This window comes from Carassius auratus, chromosome 7 (assembly GCF_003368295.1).
Source record: "Carassius auratus strain Wakin chromosome 7, ASM336829v1, whole genome shotgun sequence".
In the NCBI taxonomy this organism is placed as follows: Eukaryota; Metazoa; Chordata; class Actinopteri; order Cypriniformes; family Cyprinidae; genus Carassius; species Carassius auratus.
Genome location: NC_039249.1, coordinates 31,441,790 through 31,454,860, shown reverse-complemented (window position 1 = coordinate 31,454,860; position 13,071 = coordinate 31,441,790). Strand labels below are relative to the sequence as shown.

The 13,071-nt window shown below is 37.1% G+C and overlaps 1 protein-coding gene across 2 annotated transcripts; it reads left to right on the top strand.

The window, feature by feature from the left end:
• Positions 1–878: 878 nt before the first annotated feature.
• Positions 879–11,714, top strand: LOC113106498 (adhesion G-protein coupled receptor G1-like). 2 transcript variants are annotated; one of them, XM_026268481.1, is made up of 10 exons: positions 879–920; positions 1,351–1,453; positions 7,705–7,869; positions 8,028–8,082; positions 8,459–8,552; positions 8,956–9,102; positions 9,249–9,377; positions 9,496–9,544; positions 10,528–10,619; positions 11,388–11,714. In XM_026268481.1, the coding sequence occupies exons 3-10, from the start codon at positions 7,800–7,802 to the stop codon at positions 11,433–11,435; spliced, it is 684 nt and encodes a 227-aa protein (XP_026124266.1). In that variant the 5' UTR covers positions 879–920; positions 1,351–1,453; positions 7,705–7,799; the 3' UTR covers positions 11,436–11,714. The 2 variants fall into 2 exon arrangements, with proteins under 2 accessions (XP_026124266.1, XP_026124267.1); XM_026268482.1 differs by lacking the exons at positions 879–920; positions 1,351–1,453; positions 7,705–7,869; positions 8,028–8,082 and adding an exon at positions 7,972–8,027.
• The last annotated feature ends 1,357 nt before the right edge of the window (positions 11,715–13,071 follow it).

The window sequence follows — 13,071 nt, the reverse complement described above, 5'->3', positions numbered from 1 at the left end:
CACAATCTCGCTGTTTCGCTGTCACCGTGCGACCTGCTTTTTGACCTCGAAACCTCCTGGTGGAGGTCCGGGAAAAAGGTAAAGTCCTTCGGGGCTGTGTAGTTAAAAAACGGTCGTCCAGCTTAGAGGAAGGTTGGGCCTCGGCCTTCTCAACCTCCCAGTCCAGCCCCAATTTACCCACCGCGCGAGAAACCACATCCAACAGCTCACTGTAGGAGGGGGAAACATGCCTCTCCTGTCCGCTAGGAGGGAGAGGGCTGGTGTCGGTAGCAAAGCCACGGTGGATAGAACGTCGTCATCATAGTGTCCACAACCGAAGGAAATGGCGCCACATGCCTCCGGTGTGTGCTGTAAATCCTCATTAGAGAAGACGACAGGCTCAATAAAAATGCAGCAGGGTAGGGGAGAGCGAGCGATGTGGAGAATATTCCAGCGCTGCGCTGTCCACGAAATCCATAGGGTGGTGCCATGCACCATTTGGCCAATAGGATTGGCGGGATGGTATAGGGCATCAGACATTCGTCACACCAAAGTTGTTCCCATAGTGGTGACGTCACCGCAGCATCGAAGTGACCTATGAAAGGGAACGTTGGAATCACTTTCAGAACTATTTTTTTTTTCTGATGAACGATAAAAACATTGGCAACCAATCAGAATCAATCCTGTTGTAATGAGCTCGAGAATTTAAAGCAGCAGACGTGCGTCCGCTTAGAATACACAGACAATATTGTTCGCTGGTGTGGACACTAATATCGTTATCTTTATAGTTATCTTTATAGTTATCGTTCTTGGTGTGAACGGGCCTTAAGTAAAGAGTATATAGCTGCATTTTCTAAGTTCTGGGTGACAGTAGAGTTGCCAAGGCAACCATGGTGCATCTTCAGACAACAAAGAGGACCAGTCTTTCATTTACTGTTAAGGTAATCTCTTATATTTCATAACAATTTGCTAATGAATAATTTGCTAAAAAAAGTTTTCTTTGTGTGTATAACTATTATGATTTCATTGAATGTCATGGTGTTTAAATGAGTTACTGGTAAAGTAGGTCTGTGATTACAAAATGTACAGTGTATAATACACTACTGATATAAGTTAACGTTATCTTACCTGCTATGTTTGTATATTATTTTTTTATTTATAAGCATAGCTATTCTGTGCATGATCCCTAACAAAAGTTGAGAGTTGAGAATATATATATATATATTTTTTAAATTTTTTAATATTTTTCTGTCCATATTAGTTTCCTATCATGTTTAATTGTTTATCCTCATATTAATGGACTGGTTATGTGGTATATGGTGGCAAGGTCAAGACATTGTTCTCTAAACTGTAACACTTTTCTGTATACAGATTGAAACAACGATGAGCACAGAGGTGATTCAGTGGACAGTCCAAGATGTGGCTGATTGGTTGACTGCAAACTGTTTCCAGGATTTCGTCCCTACATTACAAGGTTGATTTCACAAAAATGCCCATTCTCTTTAACTGTGCATTATGCAGCAAACAAACATTTTCCCTAATTAAACAGATTCGACATATTGGACTATATCATCAAAATGATAAAAAATTTGAATTCACGTGTGGACTAAACAGTTGTGGCAAAATCAGCAAACATTTAAGTTACTATAGATCGCATATTTATCTCAAACATAGGGATATTCTTTCACTGGTCAGTGAAGAAGGGTTTGTGATAATGAGCACAGTAATGGAGGAACATATTGCTCCTCCCCGTTCAGGCAGATGACAGCAGGCTCTGGCCCCCTGGCGAACGGCGCCGACTCCTCCGCTCCCTCACAGACGGCAGCCGCCCCTCCACATCACGGGCGGCCGGCAGCGAGTATGCCCGCCCCCGGCAACTCACTCCGGCCAACCGCCTCAAGCGTCCATGGAGGCACACTTCCTCACCTGCTCGATGGCACCGCGGATTCACCACAGCAGCGAGTCCCTCCTTCTCCCGGGTTTCGGCACCACTGTAACAAAAAAACCTTCATAATCATCTGGAAGAAGGAGGCGGGAACTGGCGGACAATCAAATAAGGTTTTAATAATCAAAATAAAGACAAAACAGCACATCAGCCCCTCACGGACGACTGACGCGCACAAATAAAAACCAAACACAAACTAAAATCCAGGCCTGGTCCTCTCTCGTCCGTCACTGTTGTCGCTCTGGTTTTATATCCCTCCATCTCCTCCGTGGGACTCGAGACCAGTGGGTTGAGCAGGTGTCGCTCATTTCCAATCACTCCACCGGCCTCGCTCCTCGTTCCCACGTCTCTCGGCCCCACCCCACTCGTCACACATATGCTATACTTTGCCCACCTAGTTTTATGCAGGTCCAATCACTTGAAAATTTCTGGCCTTGCCCCTGCGTCCAGTGCCAGAAGTAGGGTGACCACCTCCTAATAAGCCCAAGGGGGGACAAGGGGTATGTTTCTGAGGGACAATGTGGGACACTGCCCCCACCCCATGGGCAGACTCACTGATAGTGGTTTACCCATTTCTAGCACATACCACCTTACATGGTATATTAATAATGCCCTATTCCCCTAAACATGTGTAATTGCTGATTTACTGTATGCTTATGACAGAATCAACAAATGCAATTCCACTTACGATTTACTTTAGCTATTTAATTTTATTTATTTTTCATTACAATTTATTCACTTTAAGAATAAATTACTGCTCATATACAGCAGTTGTTTTTCTCTCTCATGTAATGTCTGGGAAGCCAGAATGCGCATGCGTCAACAGAAACGTTTTTTTTTGTTTGTTTTTTTTTCAGCGAACCGTGCCATCCCTATTACCTCAATAATCAATCAATTACAGGCCTAAAACAATCATGCCCGATCAGACTGATATTAGTACATCTCATCACACCGGCACCCGCGTCTAAATCAGTTGTATGGTCTGGTTTTCAGTCTCATACAGTTGCGTCAAGTATAAATGCTACGCGCTACGTGGGACGGGTGGTCACCCTAGTCAGAAGGCACATCCTCAGGCCACTCACAGTCTGGACACTAAATGTCTAATGCTTACTAAATTTTCACACTAGCAAGAACTTACTCAAATGGCACATATGAACTAAATATATTATCAATGGTCACAGTCTGTCTGACAGTCTTCCTGTGTATGTGGGTGTTTGTTAACCAGAATAAGCTGCAGTGTGAAAGACGTGGTATAAACCAGACCTAATCAGGTCAAGAGATACAGAAAAATTCCCACCATTAATGCACAGACTGGCAGCCATCTAGAGCACACAAAACAAGCGTGCTCAACACAATGTATATCTTTCTACTAGGGCCGGGACTCGATTAAAAAAATTAATCTAATTAATTAGAGGCTTTGTAATAAATTAATCGAAATTAATCGCATTTTAATCGCATATAAATATTTGACCTGAGAACAGTAATAAGTAATTTTTTTTCACATGGATTTAAAGTATACCAATGAATAATGACTGAATACATAAGCTTAAGCAACAAAATATTGTTTATTTTTGTTCAACCAAGTCTAGCAGACCAGTGCAATTTTTGCCATGAATTGTAGCAATAGCATATTTAGAAACAATTTAGAAATAGTACATTTCAGAAATTCAGGAAGCTTATAGGTGCTGGAACCTTCTGTAAAGTGTTTTTTAAGTAAAACACAATACTGTCAATTACATTCAGAACATTGGAAACACTGACTATTAGAAAACATCTCTCTGTTGCTTCAGAGGCCATAACATACTCAGGTCCAACTCTCAATAACCTTGGCCAAAACAATAAAGAGTTCAACATAAACTGCCAGTTGCACCAACAAAATAATACATAATTCAACATAAAGTGAAAGTCCACGCTAGCTGCTATATGTTTTGCGTTTAGGTGATACTTGAGGCTCGATGTGCTGCTGCAGTGATATGCGAACGCTAGTTGGTGCTTCAGTATAATCGGTCCGGCGACACTCATCCAGTGAGAAACGTTCCGCGGTGCAAAAATAAGTTATTAAAAATGCGGAATTTTTTTTCCTGTAATTAATTAATCTTAGTTAACGCGTTATTTTTTGTGTAATTAATTAATCTCAATTAACGCGTTAAAGTCCCGGCCCTGCTTTCTACATTTCATTATGTATTGATTGTCAGATGTTACTTATCTTTCTCTTCACAATACCCCACAAACTCTCTGTTAGATTCAGGTCAGGTGAGTTATCTGGCCAATCAAGCACAGTAATATCATGGTCAGCAAACCAATTGGAAGTTGTTTTGGCAGTTAGGCCAGGTGCTAAAGACCTGCTGGAAAAGGAAATCAGCATGTCCATAAAGCTTGTCAGCAGATGGAAGCATAAAGTGCTCTAAAATCTCCTGGTAGATGGCTGCATTGACTTCGGATTTGATAAAAGACAATGGACCAACACCAGCAGACATCACAGCAGCCAAATCATCTCTGACTTCAGAAACTTCACACTGAACTTTGGATTCTGTGCCTCTTCAGTCTTCCTCCAGACTCCAGACCTTGATGATTTCCAAATGAAACGCAAAATTTACTTTCATCTGAAAAGGGGACTGTGTACCACTGAGCAACAGTCTAGTTCTTTTTCTCCTTACCCCAGGTGAAATGTTTCTGACATTTTCTGGTTCAGGACTGTCTTGGTCCTAGGGATGTGACAGCTGTAGCCCTTTTCCTGAAGACGTCTGAGTGTGGAGACTCTTTATGTGCTGACTCTGGCTTCATCTCACTCCATGTGAAGGTCTCCCAAGTTCTTGAATCAGCGTTTCCTGACAATCTTCCCAAGGCTGTGGTCATCCCTGTTCCTTGTGCACCTTTTCCTACCACACTTTTTCCTTTCAGACAACTTTCTATGAATATATTTTGATACAGCACTCTGTGAACAGCCAGCCCTTTCAGCAATGACCTCCTCGTGGAGGATGTTGATGATTGTGTTCTGGACAAGTCAGTATTCTTTCCCATAATTGTGTGTTCTAAACTAGCCCAAAAGGTACCCAGTATTTATATATACATTTTATTTGAAATACTGAATTTTTTATTTTCCTAAGCTGTAAGTCGTAACCAAAAAACAATAAATAATAATTATATATAATTATTGTGTGTGTGTGTGTGTGTGTGTGTGTGTGTGTGTGTGTGTGTGTGTGTGTGTGCAATTAATCTAGAGTATAAGAAAGTTTTATTTATTAAATTACAAAAAATAAAAACCTTTTCCATGACATTCTAATTTTTTGAGATGCACCAGTAAATGTTTGCTTTTTAAGGAATGTACCCATCCTCAGGCCATCCACCATGTGTATCTTCATCTGAACAGATTTGTGAGTCCAAACAGCTGATAAAAAGATCACAGTATCCACATGTAAGCATCCACCGAAGGATTAAACATCAGTCATTTTTCCATTATAGTTAACATAGAGAAATGTGAACAGATCAAGCAAAACTTTACAAGTGTCCAAAACAGTCCTAAAAAAATATGTTGGGGATTTTGATGTCATAGGACTACAAAAGATGGACGTTTTCACTTGAGAAAGCTTTAATATAAAATGCCTTAGTGACTGATTTGTTTCTTACAAGATGTTAACTAATGGACTGGAGTCATGTGGATTACTTGTGGATTATTACAATGTTTTTATCAGCTATTTGGACTCTTATCCTGATGGCACCCATTCACTGCAGAGGATCCATTGGTGAGCAAGTGATATAATGCTATATTTCTCCAAATCTGTTCTGATAACTTTGCATTACATACAGACAAATGTAGTAAAAAATGTAGCACAATTTGCTTGTCAAACGTACGTATGAAGTACAGGCTGCTCAACTTCCTTTCATAGAATACAGCTGCTGGATCAGAGATCTTCACATCGTGTATGGCTGTATTTTCTACTTGTCCATCATATTCATTTTCAATTTAGCAATCCTAATCACAGTGTCCAGACAGATCTTTAAGCTAGGAGGACGTGTGGGCAACAGTCATGACAAGATGCCAGTTTGGAGGATGCTGGCACAGTTTTGGGCCTCATGTGTCTGGTGGGTATAACATTCAGCTCTAGTTATAGGCCTATCAACTACCCGAAACTGATCCTGATCTGCATCTTAAACACAATGCAAGGTAAGTTTACTAGGTTTACAAGAGAGAAAATTTGGGTTAATGACATACCAGAGTGTTCATGATGAATCCCATGGCATTTTCTTAGAAATGCCCAGTACTTTTAATATTAAATGTTAGTTTCAAATGGTTTTTCAATCCAAGTTCAAATTGAATGACACTAAAATGTCATGTGGCGTAACCATTAGGTTACATCTTACATCACCGCTTAAATAGACGTGAATGTACAAATTGACATTTTACAATGTAAAATTCTTTTTATCTTTACAAATTTAATTAATTATCAAGTCATGAATGTGATAAGTCTTTGGAGGGTCTTCCATAATTTCCAGTTTGATTTTTTCCACATGTTGGTTGTACCACATGATCTTGTTTGTCAAATATTAATAAGACGCTTTGCTAAAATATTACACCAAATCATTTAATGTTATCTTTTCCAGAATTTCAATATTTTAATGAGGCTTTTTCATCATTATTTATGCTCGATGGCTTTGCATTCGCCCCAAAAATACCAAATTAATTGTAATACTCGTCATAAAAGAGGTGTGTTCAAGTCATGATCATCATGACATTGACTCTGGAAGATAAAGTGATGTGATTTTTCATGGTGGTTTGTTCTGGTCAGGTGAAATATAAGTCACATTACAATGATACGCCATTATGTGAAACTAGCATTTTTTCTGCTACCAAGACAGTTAGGGTCAAAACGGGTTATTATGAAGTCACGACACTAGTACAGGAGGATGTGAAATACAACAAGTTGTGATCTTCGTTTCCCTGTTATTAAGAAGAAGTAAAAGACGTAGAAGAATACAGCTACATAAAGATTACAGAAAAGAGGAATGGAAACGTTTTGGTGGACTGAAGCATCATGTATGTTTGTTTACATGGTTTTACATCTTTATGTGGATGTGTGTTACAGCGAGGAAAAACAGAGCGCTAACACCTCATTCCAAATCTAAATCCACTCTGGACAGCTCCATATAAGGTCCTCTCATTCATTTTTCTTACTAAAACCTTTTACAAGAAGACATCTTCCAGCTGACCCAGAGAAATACACCCGGGTTAATGAAAATGACTCTTTTAAAACAGCCAAACAAACAATGGCACATTTGAAATCTTTCATTGTGAGCTGTTCGGTTTAACTTTTTTGCAAGAGTTCTTCCTTTGGTAATAACAGTGAATCATAGAAAGAAGAAAAAAACAACTTCCTCTTTGTAAAAACTTATCTATGATCTAAAAAATCAAATCTCAAACCTAAATGTCATATTTAACCAAAAATAATCAAAGTTGTGATTTGTAAATAAATATGGTAAATGCACATATATGTTCTATGGTGTTTTTGAACTTTATAATAACTGTATAAGAAATCTATAAATCTGAGATGTATGTTTAAGGCAGACCTATTGAAAGGCATTACACTAATGCCATTTATATACAGTATGTACATTTAAATGCTATTGCATATTTTAAATGTAATTAGTTATTCATTTAGAAATGTCTGGGTTCTTTTCACCATTACACCACATATGTTCCGTGATGGTAATTTAGTACGTATGCCTCGAGTTAAATGTGTCATGGTTCTTTATGAAGTGATGATAAAACTAAACTTTGTCAGACAGGAAACCACAGCAATCACATGAGACCTGCTTTTCAGACTGGTTGAACAGAGGCTACACACACTAGAGAAACAAAGCATTGAAAAAGGGAGAAATGAGAGGCTTTTGCTGTGTTGTTCTTTGGATATTTCCAATTTTTTCTTCCACATTAGCACCTCCAGAACGTGAGTATGAATATGCTGTGCATCTGTACGTTTCAGCTCTGAAAAAAAATACTATAATCATGTAATTTTAACTTGATTAATGTTTTTTAGTGATAAAGACTTGGATTGAATAATTGATTGCAATGCTATTGACCTCCCATGATATGACATGTTTGCAGGTGAGTTTTGTCGTAAGGTTCCAGAGAAATGTCGGACGGAACAGAATGTTCCATTGTGAGTTTCGTTATCTTATTTATCTTATAATAACCCAGCTAACAATATAAATTCTAAGAGCATCTTGTTAACTGCCAAGTGGCTTGGTGAACATTAAACATTAAGGGAAGGTTCCGTTTATCATTTCGCAAATATTATGGGAAAGTTACTTTTGAATGCTAATACTTTTGACGATTAGAAATGTATAAATAATGTTTTGAGAATAATATAACAGACCAAATGACTTTGAAAAGAATGGTCTGTTAACGTTATTGGGAGAGGATCTTGCCAGAATATTAGCCAAAGTTTTGAGAACGTTCCAAGTTGGCTAGGAAGTATAAAGTATATTTTATAATGTTTAGAGGTATAAAATGTTATGAATGTATTTTTTTAACAGGTGTATTGAAGATAGAATGAAAAATTGTGTTAAAAATTATCGAGGCCCTTGGAGATATGACCCAAACATTTTTTCTACACTAATTTCCTCAGAGGTAAGGCTAAATGGTGGATGAAAAAACTACTAGATATTTACTGAACCAGTATGTAGACAAAGTCAGTGTTTGAATATTATTATGATCTATATATACTAGAAAAAGTTATTTTATAAAAGTTATTCTATATATATATATTCTATAAAATTATTGACATCTTATGGTAAATTGCTTGTTATATATTCCTCAATTGTAAGTCACTTTAGATAAAAGCACCTGTCAAATGAATGAATGTAAATGTAAAGGTATATTAGGTTTAAGACAGTAGTTACTGTCTGATTGGCTAACTGAGAAAAAAAAAGCAAGAAGTAAGAAACAAAGTTCAAGTGTCAGCAACATGATCAGCAGCACAAGAAGATCAGTTAGATCACACGCTGAATTGTGTCTTCACTTTTTTTATCAGGAAACAGTCGATACAGATAGAGGATATATGATCCACATCTCAGACGAGGCATTACAGAGGAGCAGTAATGGACAGGGGGAAGCAAATTTATTTGTCTCTCTTCTCAATGAGACTTTCTTCAGGGTCAACAGCAGTTTAAACACCAAGGTATACTGAATTACTGTATGTCTGTCCCTTAAAGACTTGTTTGTGTCTAATTAAATATGATTTTATCTACTTTTTCGGGCAACATCTGCATTTCATAACCCAGTGGTTTCTTCTTTGAATAATTTGTCATTGTGCTGTTGACACAGAAGGGGAAAGACTCAAGTAAGCCAGACACAATATTGCACGGGCAAACTGTGTTAGGAGTGTGGCTTGGTAAGAATGAAGTTCAGAACCTTTCTCAGCCTGTTCAGATCAGATTCATAGACACCAAACAGGTGAGATGATTTCATATCACACTGTAATGCCAATGTAAAAACACACTTTGGTCCTTGTGGAGTTGGCTGAGCACTTGCAAATGTATTCTTCTGTAAATGAGTGCTTTTATTACTGCAGAGTCAAAATGGAACCTGTGTCTACTGGCATTTTGAAGACAATGGCAAAGGTCTGTATGATTTTCAAACCATCAAAAATAAATCTCTATAAATAAACTAAAACAAATGTTCAATTCTCTATAATCTAGGTCATTTTCAGATGGTGTGTTGATTTTTCAATTGAAATTGTTACTGCTATAAAGAATATAACTAATTTCCCATCTCAGGCCCAAAGTACCAGGATGTATTCAGACTGTCCATACAGACACAGTCATCACAGTTCTTAAAGGGGACATTAAAATGCAGTTTCAGATTTGTATTAAATGTTTCTCAAAGTTAGTTTATAAATGTGAAAAAGTTTTTTTCCATCAAAAAAATTTGGTCACTGAGAAAAACAGTCAGTTTCAAGGGGCGTTACCTCTTGTAGAAATATATATAAATGCCCACTGCTATAACTTCAACACTCTCTATCCCTTCTTTACATCATGTTCTGTGTTTTGATAGTCAAGATGGCAAGCGCCGTGTTAATATCAGTTCCTCAAAATAGCAATGCGCCTGAACACACCACTTGTTTCCTGAGAACGACCTATATATTTTGTAACCATCATATAATGAGTCATATTAATGTGAATATATAAAAGTTCTCATTTGAATAGATCAGTGGTTCCCAACCTTTTTCAACTTTCGGCCCACACAACCAAACACATATGTTACCAAACACAAAATTTCCTGACCCCGCCACTGTTTGGTTAATAACTTAGTACTCTGAAGCTAGATTGTTTTTATTGAATGAACTCGGAAGGAACAGAAAATAACTCGGGCTGGCACTCCTTGGCACAACTGCTGTTGTTCTGTAGCATATGCAGCAAAAATATCTAAGATATAAGGTGGTTTATTCTTAAACCAATCAGTGAGCTCGAATAGTGGAAGCACAGTTAGAGTTTAATAATTATTTTTTCTTATTTAATTATATATATGAAATGTTATTATGTTGAAAACCACTGGAATAGATGTTTCTGGATCGACTTTTTGTTTATTTTTGTCTGTTTGTCAGGTAATTGGAGGACAGACGGCTGTAATACTACCATCGACAACGGAGACTTTGTATGCAGCTGTAATCATCTGAGCTTTTTTGCAGTGCTCATTGTAAGTGCATTTCTCATGTGATGCTCTTCAGTCACCTTTTTTTTGCTTTAAAGTGTTCACTTTCAAAGGGGTCATTTCTTAGTTATCTGATAATGTTAGCAGAGGTGCACTTATAATGTTAGTATGATTTTTACATGTCAAATGTTTACAATAACAGGGAATTTTTTTTCTACCCTGATTTTAGCCCTCTGATTGGAGGGGGCATGTTCCCTGTGAGACTAATCGTGGATTTTGTTGACTGTAGCATTATATTTAGATCTACTTCTATTCTATTTCTGAATCTATGCAAACTCCTTTTGTTGTGGCAACACAACTGAATGAGGTAAAATCTATGTGAAATAGTAATGTCCAACCAAATCAATTTATTCACTTTGCTTTAACTTAAACCAGTTAAGTTAACTGAACAGGTTTTGGTTTATTACAATCTAGCCAAATTTGTTTCACTCTATCAACATGAGGTTTGTTTCAAATTACTCATTTCAATTATGGACAGTGGTTCCACACAATTAGTTCTAGTTACTTTAACTAAATATTTTCTATTTAAAGTTACTCCCTTCAACAAAGCATTTTTTGTGTGATTTGTCTTGTAATGAGTCATAAGACAAGATGTCAAAATGAACAAAGTATATTTGTTAAACAAGCAATAAATAATTACATACAGTTAAATACAGTTGAAACCACATTACAAAATTATGCAAAATAGATGAAATATCAAACTACTCATTTTCTAATTGGCATTCATGGGTAACCAATCAAACCTTATTCCAGGAACTGGCTCCAGAAATGACTTCTTCAGTATTCCAAATGTGTACCTGAGTTCAGAAGGGTTGCTCAAGTTCAGTCCATATATCAGTCCCAGCAACATGGTTTTGCAGACTGTAAACTGCTATAGGTCCTGAAGAACTGTATCTTCCAACACTCCAACATCTGCTGGACTGTCTTCAATGATGCAGCTTCAAATAGATTCCCACGAGTCTTCCGGATCACCTCCTGATTGCTGCCAACCTCTGTATCCTAGAAGTATTTAAAAGGATGGAGAACTCAAATTCTTTCGTATTAACTTTAACAAAGCATTTATTAACCTTGAAAAAAAAACTTACCATATACTCCATACTGCTAGGGTCTTCATTAGATACTTCAATTTCATTAGTCTGAAGATGAAAAAAACAATTTAGCCTTTGTTTTTAGTTTTTTTCTAAAATTACATGAAAAAAGCCAGTTATTCATCTCCTTATGGGAAATACAGGCAAGTAACAAACTGTAACAAACATTACAGTGGAAAATGGTACTGGGCCAGATCAGCACAGAAAGCCACTGTCCTGCAGAGTTTAGCAATATTCCCAATTAAAGAGATAGTTTACCCAAAAATGAAAATTCTATTGTTAACTGCTCAACCAATGTCGTTCTAAACCCGCAAGATCTTCAGTCATCTTCAGAACACAAATTAAGATATTTTTGATGAAATCTGAGAGCTTTCTTACCCTGCACGGTAAGCAACACAACTGGAATGTTCCCAGACCCAGAAACATAGTAAGGACATCAGTAAAACAGTCCACGTGACATCAGTGGTTCAACCGTAATTTTACAAAGCTACAAGAATACTTTTTTGTGCAAACAAAACAAAAATAGCGACTTTATTCAACAATTCTTCTCCAAATCGCATCTTCCACCATTATCAACAGCACGTAAATAATGCATGTGCATGGTGCTGCTGACCCAGAACACACATGCGCTGAGCCTTGATTACACGCAGAGGAAAACAATGTTCATGCCTATTGTTACCCTCCATAATGGCGGAATATGTGATTTGGAGAAGAATTGTTGAAGAAAGTCACTATTTTTGTTTTCTTTGCACAAAAACTTATTCTTGTTGCTTTGTAAAAGTGTGGTTACACGTCTGAGGCACAGATAGCAGAAAGCGCAAAAGAACAATATAAGAGCCCCTTTCCTCCGCTTACTGAAGCTGTGCAAGCATACTGTACCTGCACAAGCGGCAGTGAAGGGATGTTCAAATCAACTTCTCGCGTGCTGGATGAGAAACGAAACAGACTAAACTGTGACAAAACTAAAATACTTTTTTTTTGTAAAGTAGAACTTGCATACATGTTTGAAAATCCAAGTAAATGTCAGTTCTGTATAGGGTGATTATTTTTATTTCACCTTAAAATTACAAACTGTAGACTTAATTTGATGTAAAAATCACTAGCACACTGAAAAAAAGTGTTTCATTCATCCAATTAAAAAAAAACAGGGTAATGATTCAAAGCTATTTTTTTTTTACTTGAGACAATAGTTATTTATTTTTCATTGGATCAAGTAAAACAATATAGATGTTAATCATTACCCTAATTTTTTTTTAATTGGATGAATGAAACACTTTGCATCTTTGTTTGATTCTCAACAAAAAAATTTTTGATTTTAAAATGTATTTATATAGCATACTTTTATTTAG